At 47.5% G+C, this 20,755-nt stretch overlaps 1 protein-coding gene, 1 long non-coding RNA gene and 2 other non-coding genes across 4 annotated transcripts in view; 1 reads left to right on the forward strand and 3 right to left on the reverse strand.

Annotated features, from left to right (window-relative positions):
* Nucleotides 1-20,755, forward strand: part of LOC135812270 (katanin p80 WD40 repeat-containing subunit B1-like) — a 36,732-nt gene that overhangs the window by 15,033 nt on the left and 944 nt on the right. Inside the window, exons 8-19 of the mRNA XM_065325638.1 lie at nucleotides 523-594; nucleotides 781-841; nucleotides 4,990-5,079; nucleotides 7,004-7,057; nucleotides 7,507-7,565; nucleotides 13,565-13,722; nucleotides 14,079-14,135; nucleotides 15,174-15,226; nucleotides 15,699-15,732; nucleotides 16,010-16,172; nucleotides 19,024-19,098; nucleotides 20,158-20,274. Of these exons, the coding sequence (XP_065181710.1) occupies nucleotides 523-594; nucleotides 781-841; nucleotides 4,990-5,079; nucleotides 7,004-7,057; nucleotides 7,507-7,565; nucleotides 13,565-13,722; nucleotides 14,079-14,135; nucleotides 15,174-15,226; nucleotides 15,699-15,732; nucleotides 16,010-16,172; nucleotides 19,024-19,098; nucleotides 20,158-20,274 (993 nt within the window). The remainder of the gene's footprint in view (nucleotides 1-522; nucleotides 595-780; nucleotides 842-4,989; nucleotides 5,080-7,003; nucleotides 7,058-7,506; nucleotides 7,566-13,564; nucleotides 13,723-14,078; nucleotides 14,136-15,173; nucleotides 15,227-15,698; nucleotides 15,733-16,009; nucleotides 16,173-19,023; nucleotides 19,099-20,157; nucleotides 20,275-20,755) is intronic.
* Nucleotides 5,742-5,815, reverse strand: Trnan-guu (transfer RNA asparagine (anticodon GUU)). The gene has a single exon. It is a non-coding gene; the product is annotated as a tRNA-Asn (tRNA).
* On the reverse strand, nucleotides 6,746-6,819 carry Trnan-guu (transfer RNA asparagine (anticodon GUU)). The gene has a single exon. It is a non-coding gene; the product is annotated as a tRNA-Asn (tRNA).
* Nucleotides 16,945-18,778, reverse strand: LOC135812302 (uncharacterized). Its single transcript, XR_010552781.1, has 2 exons — nucleotides 18,453-18,778; nucleotides 16,945-17,876 (listed from the first exon to the last, which is right to left on the reverse strand). It is a non-coding gene; the product is annotated as an uncharacterized LOC135812302 (long non-coding RNA).

Here is a 20,755-nt window from a genome sequence, read left to right on the forward strand (position 1 = left end):
TCCGCTGCCAAGATACACAAACTCATTCACTATGTTGATGACTTCCCTGTCAGGCAAGCCTTCGTCTTCCGGACACTGACTGCGAGGCCCCATGACGCAGCATAGGCAATGAACTCGACATTGTGTCAAGGCATGCTCGAGATGTGGTGAACAGTGCAGCAGCATCTGCAAACTACGCATCAGTCACAGTGGCTCTCTCTAGCTTGGACTTGGTGGATCCCCCCCCCCCCCAACACACACTGAGTCTCTCTTTCTCTCACTCTCACTCTCTCTCTCTCTCTCTCTCTCTCTCTCTCTCTCTCTCTCTCTCTCTCTCTCTCTCTCTCTCTCTCTCTCTCTCTCTCTCTCTCTCTCTCGCTCTCGCTCTCGCTCTCGCTCTCGCTCTCTCTCTCTCTCTCCCTCTCTCTCTCTCTCTCGCTCTCTCTCTCTCTCTCTCTCTCTCTCTCTCTCTCTCTCTCTCTCTCTCTCTCTCTCTCTCTCTCTCTCTCTCTCTCTCTCTCTCTCTCTCGTTGCTGTTCTTAGGTGTGTACGTTATTGGGATCTGGAATCGTTTGATCTGGTATCCCAATCAGACCCGGCTTCCAGCGCTGTCAGGTATGCGTGGTGTGTGTATGTGCGTTTGTTTCTCCTTGACTGTTCTGCTTTGTTGTGAACTGCACGTCAGGCTAACTTGTTGCCGCTAAATGTCAGTTGTCATGCCCATAATCAGCGTAGTGTTCCTTTGTAGCTGTCCAGTGTGTGAATGGCTGTCTGTCTTTGTGTATGTTATTTTGTTTCTAGATGTATCAGTTACCACCCAGATGGCCTCTGCCTCTTTGCTGGCTACAAGGATCTGCTGCGGGTGAGCTTGTGTTTTTGCGTGCGTGTGTGCGTGTGTGTGTGTGTGTGTTTTAGGCTCATATACTAGTCCGCAGTCCAGGGTTCAAAATTATGACTTTGTTCGCCATGCAAGGGCACCCAGGTTTGACATGACCAAATGAAAGAGCAAGAGCAGGGCTTTCCAGGGATGTGTCTCTTGATTAGCTGTGTTGTGGCTTTGTTGACCAAATTGCCGAAATTGTTTTTCCTCGCGTTGCCATGGCAGCTGAATCATGAATTTGAATTTGAGGCTATTGATTGTAGCGATGTTTGTTGACTGGATTCATGACACAAACGCCGAGGAGAGCCAGCATACAAAAAATTACTGAATTTGGATGAGGTATAGGCATGTAGAGAGGAGAAATAGTACTGCACAGTATGACACAACATGCGACACAATAGTCATGTAATACTGGTAGGTTCCTTGCATTGTGCACCTACAAGCACTCTAGCACCTAAGGGATGAGTTGAGAGCAATAAAACTAACAATTCTATGTTCTAGAATTACATGTGACCACAAAATACACCCAAAAAACTATTTAGAAAGAATGCGAGAAAGAACCGTGCCGAGTATCCATCGGCCTTAGAAGGAGTGCATGTATTGTACTTCATGTGTAAGTCAACGTACTGGTTAGTACAGCAATGCAGTGGTTGAATGCAGTGTGTTATTAGTTACCGTGTCACCTAGGACAACACTGGTAACGAAGCACACCGTATAGCATGGCGCCGTTCCTACTACAAAGTGTCAGCACCTCAACGGAAAGAAACGCGGCATCAACTTTGTTTAGAACTCAGGGAAATAGTTCAGCAAATCTTAGACAATACCAAGACTCTAAAACCCCAGAGTGTGCAACGCGCGATAGGGTCTTGTCACGACTCGTTTTCAACATTACGTCATTTTCATGTAGCGAATGTCCGCGGCCTGCACGCGCAGCTACATGAAAATGACGTAATGTTGAAAACGAGTTGTGACAGAGATTTGTGTGGCGTTGCACACTCTGGGGGTTATGGACTCTTGACAATACTGATAGTCGAACTCCGTGCATATTGTGAACGAAAGACCAGGGGAACAAAGGGAATGAAACTAGTTCAACTGTTCAGCATTGCAAGTAGCTACCATGCGTGAAGGTAAACAGTTGAGCCCGATAGCTTACTCATCCACTGAATCCACTAACGGCGCATCTTCGTTTTCACATGCCGCGAGTTCCTCCATAAAGCTGGTACAGGCCACTGGGGAATTGTGGCGACATCCGCATGCATCCGTGCACGGCGATGCATGACGTCGGCACGGGCAGCTTCCTCCACCGCATCCAGTCTTGCAACCACGTCGCAGAAACTCTAAAATAGAGCGAGGTGCAGGTGGCAGGTCGGTCCAATCTATACTCGGACATCCATCGCTCCTGAGTTGCCATCCTTAGGAAATAACTTAAGAGTCACATGAAATGTAAAAGTTTGTTCGTCTTACTGGACTGCCGTACTCGATTCAACGGAAAATCTAGAAACCTAAAAGTACCTAGCATGCATCCTTAGCTTATCCAAACGCAATCCAAACAGTGACTGAAAGCATGCGACTCTGACCTCATGCAGGTCATCTTGAGATGGTGTAGGGTCTCACCTTGACCATCCTGGTGTGCTGACGGAATGTCCACGGGACTAGCAACAAGGCACCGCCTCCATACACCTGCTTGATAGTTTGGCCCGCGAGCAGTGCCTCAGGAATGCATCCCTGCATGGAGGCAGCTGGCTTGACTGGAGGCTCCTGGTGCAGAACGGCTGGTACCTTGCATCATTGGCGCTGCTACACTGTGTTGCATTGTAGAGCATGCAGATGTATTTCTCCAGGGTGGCAATGTGCTCAGCTGGAAGAGCCTCGGACTGGTTGCCTACAGCCACGAACGCACTGCGGGCGAGTACTGATACTGGCTTGTCAGAGCATAGAAGTTTGAAGGCTGCCTTCTTGCCGCGGCCAGCAAACGCACTAGTCGTATCGCACCCGGTGAAAGCATGGAAACCAGGAAGTGCGCTGCTGACTTCTTGCCCCAACTTGTTACTTGCAGCATTGACGTTTATTTGCCGGAGTCTTGACCCTGCTCCGATGAGGAGACTCAGGCGCGATGGAATAGACTTGCAGAACGCAGTGGCCAGTACTGCCACATCAGTGCCGGGCGTCTTAATTGTAACGTGGGAACAACCGGCGCAAGCAGCATGTTTTGCATGAAGAAGCAGACGTGTATCGGCCTCTTCGTGAGTGCAGACGAGGTCTGAGTCTCTGCTCGAGTGTAGGAATGGTAGCAAGACTTGTGGTAGTGCACTTCTCTAGCGATCAGGTTCCCTGAACTAATTGCTGTCAAAATCCTCTGATCTTGACGTGTGGCAGCAGCGTTCCGCAATTTGCTTTCTGCTTCCACTGTCACGAGTTGAGATGTCGCCTGCTTTGTTGTACTACTGGCCAATTTTTTTTCAGCGTACCACAAAACAAGCAGTTCTTGCGTCCTGGTTCAACAACAGGAGCTCTTAGCGACTGACGAGTGTTCCTTCTGTCAGTGGAAGACTCCTGTGTTGCCATGCCGGCTGTCAAAATAGTTTGGCACTTTTAAAAACCACTTTCATTGTGTGAAGACACTTCAGAGTTCTCTTAGTTTTGTGTTCCGGCACAAAGGAGATGGCACCTGGCCCTGTGCACCAACAAGTAAAGTGTCTGCACTCAGTGGCCGGTGCGCCTGCAGTGTCCGCACTGCAGTTGCGGACACTTTCATGTATCGCCAAAAGACTAAGCGCGCGGGACCACTGAGCGCACCCGAGAGCCCTAAAATTCTGAAGCATGTTGTGATCTCGAACTCGGCAGTCACTGAACTGATTTTATTGTGTATTACAGGCAAGATCGCACCTAGGAGAGCTGCTGGATAGTGGATTAAAAATAAGATCACTAGCTAGGGGAAGGCTAGACAGTACCGTATTTCCCCGATTGTAAGTTGCACCTTTTTACACTAAAATTCAGGGTAAAAAGGGGGTGCGACTTACAATCGAGCATGACTTACTACTGAAGTGAATATATCGCAACAATATTGCTCAAACCTGAAAATGAGGGTGCGACTTATAATCGAGTGCGACTTATAATCGGGGAAATACGGTATGTCTCTACATCAATAGCTATTGTGAGAAAGGCCGGTCAATGGCAAAAAAGAGTGAAGTCAACCATAACACAGTCAGGCAATTACTTCACTGCCTTCAGACAACCATGACAGGCATACAGATTCACAATAAAAACGCACCACGTGGCGCTCCACGTGTGCGAGATTTCAAATTTGACATCTTTGGACTTTTGAGCAGGTACGGCGCGTGCTCAAACTCACGCTGGGCGAAACTTGTGCATGGAATTGCCCCGAAGAAGTTCGCCGCTATCGAGAGAACGCCCCAGATCCAGAAGCAGTTATCGACTGTTTTGGGCACCCCAAGGGGTCCTCTTTCAGGCCCCCAAATTGAACCTCGGCGCCCCGTCAAGGCGAACAGAATTTTTTTAGAGACACATTTTGAGCACTTGGACTGCGGACTATACTCTCTCTTTCTCTCTCTCTTTAAAATATACATGCATGTTGAGTAACCAATGAGCTTCTTCTGGCTTGATGAACTCTGATTTAGAAACCCACACTACAGTTTGTAGCATCATGTACATTTACCTCCACTGCGGGCTGGGGTAAACATATTTGAACCCTGGGACGGATACCCTGATGCTGTCAAACCTTTTTTCTCACCTACTTTATTGCGATGTGGCGAGCCCATAAGTTGGGTCAGACTTGGGAGTTGGGTCAGACTTGGGAGTTGGGATATGGAGGTTGTCGGCCGCCGAATGGTTCAATCATCGAGTCACCTTCCTAAGATTTCTTCTGAATCTCTTTCCCCTCTTCCGAGGGGAGACCCGCGTGACCAGTTTTCTGGCAGTGAGCAAGCACAAATGTGCATGTGTATGGGTGGGTGGGTGTGTTTCTGAGTGCCAAACATAGCTTGTTCGCTATCATCGCTTCAGCGTTGGGCATGTGTGTGTGTGTGTGTGTGTGTGTGTGTGTGTGTGTGTGTGTGTGTGTGTGTGTGTGTGTGTGTGTGTGTGTGTGTGCGGGTGTCCTGTCCGTACAGGTGTATGGCTGGGAGCCGCCGACTTGCCGTGACTCGCTGGCCATGCCCTGGGGCGGAGTGGCGGATATGGCAGCGTCCTCTAATCAACTGGTAAGCCATGCGCGATTGTAACGGAATGCCGTTCGCTTATTATTTGCACTCGTTGTCATATATGTTTCTTGTCTTGTGGCATCCGATGTCTTCTGTCTCTTGGCCCTCTGCGTCCCCGTTTGTCCAAGATTCTGCTTTTAGAAATAATATGCCTCCCAACCAGTAACAAATGAGTTAATGTGTTCTGGGTCGGGGCCAGGGGGTCACAAGTACATGATGACGACTTGTCGAACACATTCTTCACCTCTTTACTGCCCTCAAGGATTATCGATCTTTTTCATGAAACAAACGAGTTTGTGGTGTTCCGGTGAGTAGAAGCGAAAGAAAAGTGCACAATACGATGGGGAGATCAAATGCATATTAGGGGTAGGGAATAACAAGAGTGTGATAGAAACGAGAAGACCCAAAGACTATAAATGTGGACGCACTTGCCAGGTTAAGCCAAAGAGAACGAAGGCAGTATGCAAAAGACAGGCATAAGGGGAAGGATACTGTAGCAAACTCAGAGAAAGAATGGGTTTACTAGTACTCAAAATGATATTTGTAGGCCCTGTTCCACTGCGAGTTGCTCAAATACCAGTGGCCGGCACACTTGAATCGCTGGAGATCTTTCAGCTTTGTCATGAAAACACCACAACGTCAGCCGACAAAAAAATGTGAAGCGTCCCCGGGTGGGCTTGAACCACCAACCTTTCGGTTAACAGCCGAACGCGCTAACCGATTGCGCCACGGAGACCTGCTTGTGCCTGGTGCTTGATCAATGTGTGTTTTGATCGTGAAAGGTGGACCTTACGTGGATCACAACAACAACAACAACAGCAGCAGTGACATGCAAGTTACTCCAAGGCAGGGAGTCGTAAATACCGGTATTTTACGACTCCTGCTCCAAGGTGTATTGGACTGCGGACATGTGGAACTACCGGGCTGTAAAGAGTGCTCGGACGTCACTGGGCAGCATTCTATGCAATAGAGGGGTTTCATTTCGCGTGATTTGCGCTCTAACGTGAACGTCACTTTTTCAAGCTGACGCGTAGTCACAAAGAGCTTTTGTTTCACGGTTCTTATGAAGCACGTCGTTCCCCTGGTGACACTATGAGAAGCGCGGAAAATCATGTACACAGCACCACACCAGGTACAGCGGCTTCTGCGTCAGTGACTCTGCCGCCCTGAACAGTGACCTCCTTATGAAGTGCAGTCGCACCGATGCTGTAGGAGGGCAGCTGTACACAGCTCTGGCTGTGCAGTTCTGGACTGAAGACTTTTTTAAAGCCATTGCAGCTGTAGCACACTGGAGAATGCGTTCCATGCATACATGAGGTCTGGCGTGATCACCGGCACGGCGAATCTGATGCGGGAGGGGGGGGGGGAGGTTAGACACCTGCGTACCCGCCAGGGTGCATCCGTTTTCCTAGCTGCGCGGGCCGTAGTGCTGTCCAGGTGGGCCTCCCAAGTCCTCCCAGAGTCCAGGGTGACCCCAAGCAAAGCATCTCTTCGGCGTGGACGCCAGCTCTTGCAATCTTGGTGGTGTGTACGATTTCCGAACGAGAAATTGAGAAATTACACAGCAACCGCACCATGAGCTTGATATTTTACTGGCATTGCATGTACAGTACTGGAAATTAAAAAAATTGAAAAAAGTTTGGGAAGGAATGTAAAAAGAGATATGCGTCCCCGGGTGGGCTTGAACCACCAACCTTTCGGTTAACAGCCGAACGCGCTAACCGATTGCGCCACGGAGACACTCATGGTATCTCCCTGCTCTTCCAGGACTGTTGATGGTGGTCATTGTCATTCTCTGATTTGATGCATGTCGTGCCTTGTCCTGTGTGTGTGTGTGTGTGTGTGTGTGTGTGATGGTTTGATGTGTGTGTATGTATGTTTGGCATGTTTTGTGTACTGCTGTGCGCACTATGTGTGTTTGTAGATATCAGCGTCGTCCTTCCAGACCAACATCTCAGTGTGGGTGGTGGACATGACGGTAAGGACACCATCAGGCACCATGTACATTCACACACGCACACACACACACACACAAATTGCAGACTTTGACTCGTATTACATGGCTGTACGAGTTAGGTCACCAGTACAGGTGCTTCTATCCTTATCTGTGTTTGTGTGTGTGAGGGGGGGGGGGGGGGGGGGGGGGGGAGGTCATTGCCTTCCATAACTATCCTTTCCTTCTCGTCTTTATTTATCTTTGTTATTATTGTTGAATGTTTTCAAGTCGAATCTTTCAAATCTCTTGACAGCTAGCTGTTTTGACCCTGTTAGGTCTCCCCAGCGGAGCTCGGACTTACTGGCCGAACCGATCCCAATACAGCTCGTGAACAACTAAGCATTTTTCAGCCGGCTCAAACCATCAAAGTCAGATTGCTTTAACTACGAGGTTTCAAGTCTTTTGTTGCTGCATGTTTCTTGTCTTCATAGAAAACTCGCTTGACTGACGATGCTCCAGAACGTCCTGTTACAGCACAGTCTCACAGCACGTAAGACAACCTGGGTGTTGTTCTGACCGCCACTGTGGCCACTGGCATCTTATTTCATGTGCCCGTGCTCATTGTGCATGTCTGATTGGCCTGTGTTAAGAGACTACCTGTGTTAGGAGACCACCTGCCTTAAAAGGTAGCAGTCTACCCAAAACCTACCCCGACGCACGTTTTCGTTCGTAACTCAAGAACACCTTTATAGATTCTCTTCAAATTTTCAGCATTACTTCCTGACATGTGCCGGATGCTAAAAATGATATAATAGTGTACAACAACACCCTCAATGTGTGGTAGAGGTAAAAGTTCAAAAATGGCGTCTATCGAAAAGAACCCGCACCACCTGATGCACGATATCATTAGCTACTGTGACTAAGGTCGGTCATATCTTACAGCGTTTCAAGTAGTGGTGTCATAGCTATCCAATGAGCCTCTAATATCAAGCCCGGTGTTTGCAATTCTGATGCAGCAGCTGGCTGAATTTAGCAGAAGAAAATGCGGCAAAGAAGTCCAGTCAGACCTCGTTTATCCGGTCCTCGTTTATCCGGATCCCTCGCCATCCGGAAGAAAATCGCTGGTTACCGATGTGCAGCATATGTTATGCATACAACATAACCGGACCTCGCGATCCGCATACCGGTGCATGATTTTGTGTACAAACTGGTTAAAATGTGTACAAAATGCTTCGTCGTATCCGGTTGCATGTGGCTGGCTAGCACTTGCAGAAGCTAGTATCAAGGAGTTGTACAAGCAAATGAGGTCCTTGACCTGCTGGGTGTGTGCGGACAGCACTCAGTTGCATGCACTTGTCATTTTTCTCGCTTGTTTTACATACTGGGCACGCTACATACTGCATAAGACCTGTCTACATGTATGTATGATGTCACTGCTTTTGACATGCCACATGCATGTACAGTATGTGTGTTCAGTTATCCGGTTACCTCGCCTATCCGGATGTTTTTGTGGAAAACAGATGTGTGCGGTTAAGCGAGGTCTGACTGTAGTCTGAACATTTCAAGTAAAAAGTGATTATCAATGAAGTCCTATCATCCAAACCTCAGGTTCATCGGATAGATAATTTCTTTCTAGTGCAAAGTGAACTATCAAGTGATTGTATAGAGGACTTTCCATTACATCACCTTTTTGGCGCCTTCCCGGTGTCCACCCAAAGATCACCCATAAGACAAGTCCGTGTCCTACGGTAAAATGTGCTTGGGTGGCAAAAAGAGAATCAAATGTGTTGTTCGGTGTACGGTTGAAAATGATGTTGCAGGCCGTCGCAGTGGTGAAGCACTTTTGCTTTTCTTTGATGTGGTGAATAGTTTCGGTAAGTCGCGAGGATTACTAGCCGCAGTTACTCTACTGTTTATTCCAGCCTTGAAGAGGCGTTGCCGCGAGAAGATTGACAGAATCCGTGGGCCCAGTACATTGATCCATATTTACCTATGAACGAAGACCTTTCAGCCAATCCCCCTGCGTTGGGTATCCAGGCCTCTCTAAATATTTAGTGAATGTCCCCAGCACATATGCAAAGGACTCTCTAAAGTCTTACAATAGCCCTGATGGATACAAATGTATGTGTCTCATTGCTGACTGGGTTGGCACATGATCGTGTCTTGCCCAATCGAAGGAAGAAACAACAACTGTCAACAAAATTCGTTTGCAAACGTCAGGCACTCGCGGAGTGTTTTTGCCGAACCTGTCCATCCTTGGGTAGCTGCTGAATTACCTGGAATTGTTTTTTGGCGCACACTGCACTTGCATGGTGGGCCTGGGAGAAGCATGCTCCCATGTTGCTGCAGTGCAGTGTTGTTTTGACTGAATTTACGTTGGAGACTGAAATGTGATGTGTGCTGAATGTCAACACCTACACCACTGGGTCACTCACCAGTGGCTGGCACCGTCAATGAACACTACACGAAAATAGTGTACATGGATTTTACTTCAGCTGGGCAGAAATTGGAGCACCGTGCCCATAACCTACAAGTAGTCTCACTTCTCTTTCGCTGCCTGACTCTCTCTGTCTCTCTTGCTTTGCATGCCTGTCAGTGTATCCATGTGTGTGTGTGTGTGTGTGTGTGCGTGTGTGTGCGTGCGTGTGTGGGTTTTTCTTCCTTATCAGTACGAGTATGACAATGTTGACATGCGGTGGCTGGTAGCAAAGCTGACAAAGTCAAACACGGCCATCATCATCATTGGTCCTATGTAGCCAAAAAGTTGGTGTAGTGGCGAACTTAGTTGTCCTGATCTTAAAACACGCTGATGAATGCACATCCAATACAGCAATTGTTTTTTCCTGGTCGTCCCTCGACCTGGCATTCTCCATAAGCAGTTGCTGATTACCGGTAGAGTGTCCTCCATTACTGCCTTTGCAAGAGTTACACAAGAAGTAAGATCAAGATGATCCTCGCCACAAGAAGATCAAGAAGCTGAATACATGTACCTAATTGTCCAGAAAGACAGAAGATGAGGTATACTAGTATGTGCCGCAGCAGATGAAGAACTGCACAGCGCAGCAACCAAGTGGGAAGCAGAAGAAGATTGCGCAAGTAGGTCGATCAGAGTACCGGTATTATTTTATCCATGACAAAGGAAATACACATTGTGCAGAACATGAAGCATACACACTCGCATGGAAGAGATAATGCCGGAGTTGCACCCAGGGCCAGTACTAGACTATAGCTAGCACCACCAGTCATGTAGAGGCACGTGCATAATAGAGCTGGGTACATTAGTCATTACCATCAGCATCAGCACTATCAATCATCAAACTCCAGCTATACCTTGCACCCCAACAAACTAAGTAAGTTGATAGTGTTCGGAATCATCTTCGTGTTTCCGCCTTTACTGGTGCTGCCACAAATGAGCTGAACAAGTTAGTTAGTTAATTCGATACGTACTGGGGTGACAGGGATGATCATGACTTTTCTCTTCGCCAACGAAGTGATGGAACAATATTCGTGTACTTCGAAGTATTTGCATAAGGAGCGAAGTTCTCGAGTCGTGTGTCCGTCATCCACTGGTTCCGTCGTTCTCCATCGTAGGGAAAACGATAACAACTCAAAGACGATCCAGGTGTGGGAACATCCGATCGCGAGCAGCCCTTTGGTATTCTCAAACTACAGTATGCAAAATGGAACTTCTTTCGAAAAACACTGTTTCTTTCCAGTGCAGTCTTCTTTTTTTGCCACCCAAGCTCCGTTTCAAGTCCGGTGATCGGTGGTGAACTCGATGATCTTTGGCCCGAATCCTCATAGGCCGCACGGCATGACTCATTGGAAAGTCCTCTATAGGATGAACGGCTGCAAAGATACGTTGCATCAAGTGACACGCATTATGCCAAAAAAGGCTGAAAATTGGAACTAAATTTGAGCTAAAATCCACCAGCAGCATATGCTATACCCTCTGCTTCCTTGGCTGCATCACCAAACCCCTTCTTGCTTGCCCTTCGCCTCTTCCTAGACAGCACAGCATCTTCAGAACTCTTCCTTTTACGATGGTAATCCCTCTCTGACTCCCAAGCTTTGATGCTCTCAGAGGACAAATGCTGATGATGGTGCGCACTTCAGATCGGCCAGTAGCTGCTCAAATGCACCACAGCCTTCGTTGAAGAGGAGAACAGCAAAGTAGGCCGCCGTCATTACACTCTCTGCCTTGCAGAACTTCTCCTTGGGGCAGAAGCGCCAGATCATGTGGTTGAGTGCCTCATTGGCATTCTGTGTGGCTCCCTTCTTGCAGCGATCCAGCAGTGACTTGTCCGTCAACCGCATGTATACCGGGCGCACTTCGTTCAGTACGGCTTCAGGCAGTGGATTGGTGTGGCTGTATGTGCCTTCCTTCCCAGATTTGATCTGCTGCCACTTGCACCATGATTCCAAGCCTGGAGGACAGAAGTCATGCCTCGGCTTCTCGTCACTCGACGCAACATGGTACAAGGAGGCCCATATGCCGCTGGCGATCTCAGTCACGTTACCAGAGTTCCGGCGAATCGCAATTCCGTATAAGTTCTGGAGGGAATCGATTGTTTTGTCGGTCAAGCGGCCTCTCCCACCGATTGCCTTTCCATCTGACAGCTTCGTACTTCCCAGGCGGCTCTTAAAAGATCTCTGAGGCCTTTGCCCAACCGTTTCTGCACATGACCGATGCACTCTTCCTTCGCAATGGGTGTCTCCCCATACGGCTTGTCAGCAGCAACTGCAGAATAGCCTTTGTTGTCACCATCTCCTAGGTACACCGTGTACCGCAGGTCGTTCACTTCTTCCGATCTCTTCCAGATGGTGCGCACTGCCTCCATTTCCATCGCTGGTGCCGACACCGTTGTTGTCACTACACACTCACGGACGTGCTTGGCGTTCCAGTCATCAAATTTATTTTGTGTAATACTGCCCTTCGACAGCCTTGACTTCCAGGTAGAGCACAGTGAGCAGTACTTTGAAAGAACTTCTATGTCCACCACCTTCCGTGTGTCATAAGCAATAGCGCTTTGGACCCAAAAAGAGAGCTGTACCCTCGACGCATCCATGTTCTGTCTGTGCTTGCCATTATTATCACGGAAGTCGGCTTTACCCTGCTCTTGCTGAGCGTCCCGGATGTCATGTGCTGCTTTCTGCATGCTTTGCATGGCAGCTGCCTTAGCAGCATGAAAGATTGCAGCTGAATGGCTCCGATACGATTTCTTGGCCATGGGTGGTGGCATGTCCATAAATGCACATACTCATTTCAACTCTTCCAGCCCACCTCCAATCATGCGCGTGGACAGGACACTTCTGCGATTCACGTCGTAGAACTTTACACCTGGTGACTTGGTAGCCAAAGGAAACGACACAGCTTCGTTAAGTCAACTCACACAGGTATGCCAGACCGGCTCGGCCGGACTCCTTCAGCTGCAACTGCCCTTTCTTGCATACTGCACACACACAGTGGGCTTCCAAAGCACTTTGTAAATTGATCATGTTGACAATTCTATTCCCAGGAACAGAATCCTCAATATCCTCATTTGTGCTCTCCTCATCAGTCTCCTCGTCACTCTCGGAGTCACCAGAGTTCATATCGTCAGGGATATCCATCACACTCCTCGCAAATACGGAGTCATCTTCATTCACCACGTCTGCAGGGGAATTATTGGGTTGGCTGGCATCACCTGTTTCAGGAATGTCAGGCGACGATTTCAAAGTGAACTGGTTGCCTTTGAAAGCACGCTTTCGAGCGCGTTTTTTTGCTCCCGTCTTGTTCCCCATAGTTAGTGTCAGGCAGGAAACACCTTGACAGGCCGACTAAACAGGTAAAATTCAAATACGACCACAGCGAATACCAAAATGTGACAATTTCAAATAATCTTTTATTTCAGACTTCACGGACGCACGCACAACCTATGTGGACTTTCGCAGCCCAGATCGCTGGGCAGCTGCTGCCACGGACCTACGTCATGATTCGATCAAATCGCATCTGCAGGGAAAGCCACGATTTCCTTGGGTTCAGCCAAAATTCAATTGGAATTGAATGTCGTATTTGTCGTTATTATCTGAACTTTTCTAATTGTCCGCAAATTTGGATTTTAAAATGCGTCCGCATTCAAATGTGCATAACTCAACAACGGCTTGGAGTATGACCATATAATTTTAGGCTGGTACTCTCTAGACCATTAGCTTTCATTTGAGTCATCACTCGACATGATCCGATGGAATTCATGTTTTGACCATGTTTTGGGTAAACTGCTACCTTAAAAGAGACTACCTGCATTAGGAGGCCACCTGCCTTAAGAGACGAGCTGTGTTGGAAGACCACCTGCTTTGGAAGACCGGACATCTCAGGCCCAGTGCCATACATACTTCAACAGACCTGTGTAGAAAGACCACCTGTCTTTCAAGGCTAGGTTTCTGTGTACTAGTAGTGATGAGGTGGTGCTGTGCTTGGTGATGGCCTTACAGCGGTGGTACTACTCATTACTGTGTGCACTCAACTGCTGGGCGCACTGACTCTTGAATGTGTTGCTTGGTGCGCAGGAGAAAGGTGTTTGATAGAACGGCGGAGAGGTCGTCCACTTCAGCGCAGCCGGCCAAGTCATCGGCTGCCGGAGATGACGAGAGTGCCCGTCACTCTCCACCGCCCGATGATGATGGCCCTCCGCCAGGTGATGTGTTTGCTGGCAAGCTGCGGACAGGTAATGCACCTTCTCATATCAGTAATTACAGGTGATGCCATTGTCTTCAGACCATTTGCCTGTTCTGGTTGCCATTCTAAATAAATACAAATACTAGTAGTCGAATACAAATACAATTACTAGCTTGCAATTTTGAAGTTGCCTGTAAACCTTCCGGTGTCTGCCCCCCCCCCCCCCCCCCCCGTCCGAGCCGTCCGATTGAATATTTGACCAAGTGAAGTTTTGAGTATAACGGCACTCCTTTGGGAGAATTGTCATTTGCCGCTTGGATTTTTCTGCCCTATGACTGCGCTGTGCATAGGTCTGGGCCGGCTTGCTTCATACATGCTGTCTGTTGGTTGCTTGCGTGTGTACAGCACGAACACCGCCGCGCCGTGCCATGGAGCCATTCCCTGCGCCGTCCGACGGAGGAGGTAAGGACTGTAAGACCAGATATTTTAAGTTTTTAACGTCAATTAAAGTTAGCCATCTCCTAATTTTTTTGTTGGTTGGCGAGGTGAAATGCTAACAAATTCTGTCTGGCAAAACCGGCAAATGACTGTACATGTACATATCGGTTTGCACGTAGCGGCTTCAAATTTTAACGATTTAGCGGCTTCAAATTTTAACGATTTTTTCATTTTTTTTCATTTCGGTAAAACATTAGAATTAAATTTCCGTTAGTATTAGTGGTCTTACAGTCCTGTGCACTGTGAATGGTTTTTGGCATTGTAACGGTCAACAGTCTACTCAGCACCCAGCATGTTTTTAACTCGTGACATGAGTATTTTGAGGCAGGCCTAACTGCCAGCGATGAGCTCTTGTGACACATGGCGTACATTAGTGGCGTCGGATGCCCTAGTGACTTTCCTACCCCGGTGTGTGAGGGAAATCGTTACGTTCACTTAAAAGGGAAGTGACTTCCGTAAGTCTTGTGGAAGGTCACTGTGCCACTGTGTAGCGATGAGGTTTATGCACTTCGATCATCATCTACTCTGGTACTCTAATTTCAGAAATTTTCGGTGCTCAATATTTGCGGTATGAGGGCAAACGGCCAGGTTAGGTAAACAGAAATTTTAGGTACAGAGAAGCAGTTCCCTATTGGATTATGTGTGTTAGTGTTTGTTCGGTGTATTGAAATTTTAGGTATGAAGCAGACGCACCGAAAGTACCAAAAATAAAAGTACACCGAAAATTTCTGAAATTACAGGAATCTACAGTAAAACCTGTCAAGGCGACCACTTGGACAAGGCGACCACCTATCCTAGAAGACCACTGCAGCCGGGACCAAGGTATGCTATTTCCAGTCAAATGACCCTGGATAAGGAGACCACCTGGTAACAGTGACCGTACTTTGAAGGTCCCTTGAGCGGTCGTTTCAGACAGGTTTCACTGTACTTGATGTGCCGTGTGGTTCTGATGATCTACTTGATGTGCCGTGTGGCTCTGATTCTCACCCACCATCTGTCCAGCCTCTCCACCATTGCCGTCTAGAGCAGTTGAGCGTCCGTCATCGTCAGGCCAGGTGAGTCTTCAGTAGACTCTTTACGTTATGGTGCCGTGGTCCGGAGTGACATACCGGTAGACGTAGTGTCCTGCTTATTTTCTTCTTGTGTGGTGCCGGCACGACAAGCAGCCGTCTTGACCTGCGTCTTGGTTGGCTGTGTTGTATGCATACCGTGTCAGTGGTTTGACAAACCTGTTGGTGACTGGCACTGTAAGCTGTCTAATGTCCGTGACGTAAAAATGAGAAGAGCGTAATGCGAAGATTAGCCGGCATGAAATCTAATAGTGGATGTACTTATGCAAGGACACAGTGCTCCGCGGACATTTGCCATCATAAACTCACTGGCTGTGGGAAATTGTGAATAAAATGCTGTGACTTGAAAATAGGATGGTTGACAGTGCTGGCGATTTCACTGGCCTCTTGGTTTTCTATTGTTCTTTTTTTCTTTTTCTTTTTCGGTGAACCTTCTTTCCTTCTCTACCATCTGAAGAACGAAGCGGAAGGAATCGATATGCTTCTGAAGGGTAAGTTGTTTTCGAGGGATGTGCAGGTCTAAGTCACGAAGTTTAGTTTCCGGAGGAAGTACAAACCGATGTGAGTGTGTGCATGTGTGCATGCGTGCATGTGCGGGCAGGCGGTTGTGTATGTGTGTGTGTGTGTGTGTGTGTGTGTGTGTGTTTGTATGCAGGCACATGTGTGTGTGTGCACGCGTGCATGCATGCATACGTGCATGCTCCTGAACTGTTCTGGACCTTCATGCTCTTCTTCTTCTTCTCCATGCTTTGCTGTATGCAACAACAGGCCACGAGTCGCTGTGCAAGGTGATAGAAGACCGTCAGCACCACCTGAAGAAGGTTCACTCTCTCTGGTCAAAGTCTGAGGTGAAAAGCAGCGTCAGCGCGGCAGTTAGCACACGTAATCCTGGAGTGCTCGTCGATATCCTCTCCATCATCAATCTAAAACCGTGAGCACGCTTTCTTTTTTAAGTGTCGCTCACATGTATAAAAGGAGGTGCCATCGCCTATTTGTGTTGCGACTTTAGATAAAATTCAACAACCACAACAACAACAAATCTCCAATCACAGAAACCCAGCCTAGTGGTGGTTTCACATCTATCACATGACCATATGGGGCGGCCATGTTGGGTCCAACACTAGTCAACTCCTGCATCTATGGGTCACATGACGTCGGCCATGGTTGGTTCCATTGTCCACATGCAGTCCGTGCGCCAGATTCAAAAAAGGCGTCTAAAAGTTGACTTTTCATTTTCCGCACTGGGCAGTTTGCGGGTACTTTTTGAGTCGCATTCTCAATGGTGGACAATTTTGGAAAATGGTTTTGTGTCTATGGCTCGTTTGTTTTGGCATTTCGCTACCTGTGCGGTGAGCCTAAAAATTGCGCTTAGCCGTGGCAACGCAATGGTGTATTCCGTTTTTCAGCCAGATGACTTGTTTCGCTGTGGTCCGGCATCTTCCTAGATTCTCAGCAGTCGTCGAATTTGAGTATTTTCGAAACATTTTTTAGGGTGCAGGCGTGGGGCAAGGCTTTCACTCCCAGCCAATGGCACCATTTGGCATAACTCAGCCCTATGAACACGTCACCAGGCCCTCGTTAGTGTCCAGCCCATATTTCCAAAAATGGACTGGACTTGAAACTTGAGTGTACAGACAGTACTATGCATTATCCACGTAATGACCGTATGCAATAACTTTCGCAAGCTACACGACAAGGACTCGCTGCAGAATAACATAATGATATTCACACCATATGCCATTGTGGTGCACCGTGATACCAATGACAGTATATTTATCGGTGATCAATTGCCTACTGGGTCGCTCCGTTGCCGAGAACGTCAACTTTGCGGACTGTGGAATGACCCGCGACACCGCCAACCACCCCTGACACAAAGCCAAATGCTGAAAGAGCTGACTGATACGGCACCTAGCAAGTTAACTGGATAATGTTTATCTTCAACAAAACCAGGACATAAAACAGTGCTATGATAAACTACCTCCAGTCACCGGAAACAAATACAGTGCATTACGCATATGGATAGAGATTGCACTAGTACATGTATAATTCGTAATTGTATACCAATCTTAGAGTAACAAAACAAGTTATCGGGTCTATACCATCAGAGTTGGCAGCTATATGTATTGGATTCTCCTGGTGTGCAGAATGATGCTGGCGGCGTGGTTCATATCCACTGTTGGCTTGCTGTCGGCAGTGCCTTCACTATCTCACGTCTAAGGCATTTTATAGTCTGCATGACTTGGATCACAACGCCATAGTTATCCACACGAGAATGGTAATAAATCCAGATCACTAAGGCCTTCTTCATTGCAGTTGGCGCAATACGTTCACGGGATCGCGTCTCCGACCTCCAAATTGTAATTATAGCTGGCTAGTCTGTTGTTTATTGGCAGACAAGAATTGCGATGCTTCTTCGAAAGAGGCAGTTTAGCGATGTCTGTCCATGACATATTCCGCATTGCTGTGTGTGGAAGGAAAGGTGCAACAACATTAGATTGCTGCTGGCCATAAACATCAAACTGCAACATCTGGGCTTCAGCTGTCACAGGTCCATTGACAGAGAGACTGCCGCATATTGCACATACTGCAAACTATTGACTTCATGCCATCGCCTCATGGATCAGAAGTCACCACACTGAAAGAAGAACAGCAGAGGAAAACAGAACTGATGCAGTTAATTGATGCAGTTAATTGGCAGCAACAAATTTACTCCTTCATTTCATTCGACGAATTTGAGTCGTGCAATGCAAGAAAAAAGTCAGAGAGCAGGATCTAGGAGAGGGCATGCACCAGTGCTGTTGTGCCTATAATAATTAGATGCTCAGAATTTCACCACAATAATGCACATAATACTGACATATTTACACTATGCAACCTAGTAGTCAACAAATTCAGAAAAAAACTAGTACTTCAGCTGGTGAAATATCCCACCTCTATCCCCTAAGCTCAAATGCCCTGTAAAATTGATAAAGGATTGGTAGATGCTCACTCGGAGTGGTGTTTGAAAAGTAACACAACAGGTCATGACGATTTAGAGCATGCTCAATTGTCTCTTCTCATAAAATCACAATATTGCCTGTGCGTGGTTTATTTCGGGTGCAATTGTGGGGCACATAGGTAACACTCTAATTTCTCGTGCACTCGAAAGATAAAGCTTTGGTCTATCACCCCACAAAGCGGCTTTAGTGTCCGCGATGGGTAAATGCCTTACCTGGTGTGAAATTGGTGACCATATTCCTCGTTTCAGCAATTACAAAAATGAGACATTCGTCCTTGGTGGCTGCTCACGAACTGCAAGCTCCAAAATAATTTTCCAGGGTACGGCCATAGGTGTCTACATCACTCCGAGCCATCTCTCCAGTGTAGGAAAGGTCTCCTGACGAGACTAGAAGGGCTCTAAGCAGCAAATTTCATTGAAATATTCACCATTCGGAGATAGGCGAAATCAACAGAAAACAAGCCCGCAGGTGCGGCGCCTTGGAGGCTACGATTCCCGCGAGAAAATGAAAATCGGTCTCTCAAGGGCCTTGGCGCACGGACTGCATGCTGTGATCACCTTCTGCACAAATTTAGTCACATGACAAAGATGTTTTAAACGACTCTTTGATATTGTTCTGAGTGCTTTTAGGCTCCTCAACTTGCATCTTATGCATGCATATTACTATCCAATGATGCTCCCTGTGGTTGTCTTGTGTGTCCTGTATACAAGTACAGACAGCTGGCTTGGCTTCTCTTCTACGTGCTGATGATGCGTGCTCGTGTTTCTTGTACGTGTGCTGCAGATCGCTCTGGTCTCTGGGCATCTGCTGCATCATATTGCCAGCCTTGGATGAGCTACTGAAAAGTCGGCATGAAACGTAAGATAAACTGATGATGATCCGTTCACTTGCAGGGCACTGTGCCCGCCATGGTTTTGTTATGCCCATGCAAGGCCATGAAGCGGAGGCTTAGAAAATGTATTTTACAGATCTGCGTAGCGGGTAGGTGAAGAACTGCCTTTTCGCTCCTGTGGGATGAAACCGCCCAGTAGTCATCGCATGATCAGGCATTGGGTGCAGCTCTGATAAATGGTGGGGGCGGGGGATAGATCAGATCCACTATTAACCGGAGGCCACACGCCGAATCCTGTCTGCTGCGTCCATGTTACCCGTATGCCCGGCGACACGTTGCATTGAGGCTAGAGGCTCGCCAGTTACAAGCTGGTAAGGCAATATCGCCCGCGGGGTGAAAGATAAGAGGAAAACTGTTTGTGCATTTGCTTTATGGTTTGCTTTATGGTCTCGATACAATTTTTTGTGAAAATGACACTATCTATTTTAAAAATCGTATCCCTGTCAATAGATTGAAGTGCCATTTTCGCGAATAGTTTGCACCGTAGTGACGCACATAAAGGCACATGCGCTTATGAGCGAGTTTTTGCGTTATTTGCTATTTTTTGCGGGTCGTTTTGTCTCACACATAGGCGCATGCGCTTGTGTTGCTATCATACCGGGACCTTGCATAATTATGCACATAGTGCAATACCGCAATGCACATTGAGCTATGTGAACATGGTGTTTTTGTGGTGTCTGTGGGTCGCGGATGGAATTCCATTTAGGTTCTTTTATGGGTGCAGGGATTTCGGTCTTTGACCACTTGGTGGTGGGTCTGATCTACTCACCTCCCACCGTTTAGGCGCTGCATCTGCGCCTTTGATCCTAGAGGGTGGTGGCGTTCCCACGACGAATGCGGAAAACTCGGCTTCCAGCCGAGTCTCACGCGAACCGTGAAATTTATTATAAGCCCATGTGCTTATTTGTGAGGGTGCGCTTATGCCCGGGTATAGGCACATGTGCATATATGCGCGTCACTACGGTATCGTGGTCATCGCCTGAATGAGTATGTTCGTGTGTACTGGTTGCTATTTCTCACAACAGATATCATCAATGTGCGGCATCCTCCATCAAGCTGGTCCTCAAGCACTTGGCGCCCATGATCCTGACCAACATAAACGCTCCACCAACAGACAACTCTGACCTGGCCAGGGAAGAAAGGTGAGGCGTCATCATTCATCATCACACATGTACACTGATTGTCACCTGGACTCGATCCATTGGAATTTTCAGCACACCTGCTCTTCCCACAAAAAAATCTCATGGAGTTGTTAAAAGCTGCAGGATGCCTCACCCCTATCACGTATCACAAAGAGGACATTAATCCACTTGCCGGTCCCTAGTTATTTTCTTATTTTATTCCAAGCAATACATGACTGGGGTAGCCAATGACCACTTTGCGTGGCGATTGCAGGGTTTTTATAGCCAACCACGGCTAACAAGGAAAAGAGTAAGAAGTCAAAAAGAAAAGAAAAAGAAGAAAGAAGCAAATAATTATGGACTAAACATGGCGGTCTAGGTGCTCGAACAGAGTGTATCACTGGGAGAAATAAAAGACAAGCACTCGATTTGATGTCACTTCAGTCAGTCAGTCGGTCGGCAAGAATCCCCAGCGCCATCGTTGGGACCAATGCACGAGATG

This window comes from Sycon ciliatum, chromosome 1, assembly GCF_964019385.1.
Source record: "Sycon ciliatum chromosome 1, ocSycCili1.1, whole genome shotgun sequence".
Taxonomy (NCBI): domain Eukaryota; kingdom Metazoa; phylum Porifera; class Calcarea; order Leucosolenida; family Sycettidae; genus Sycon; species Sycon ciliatum.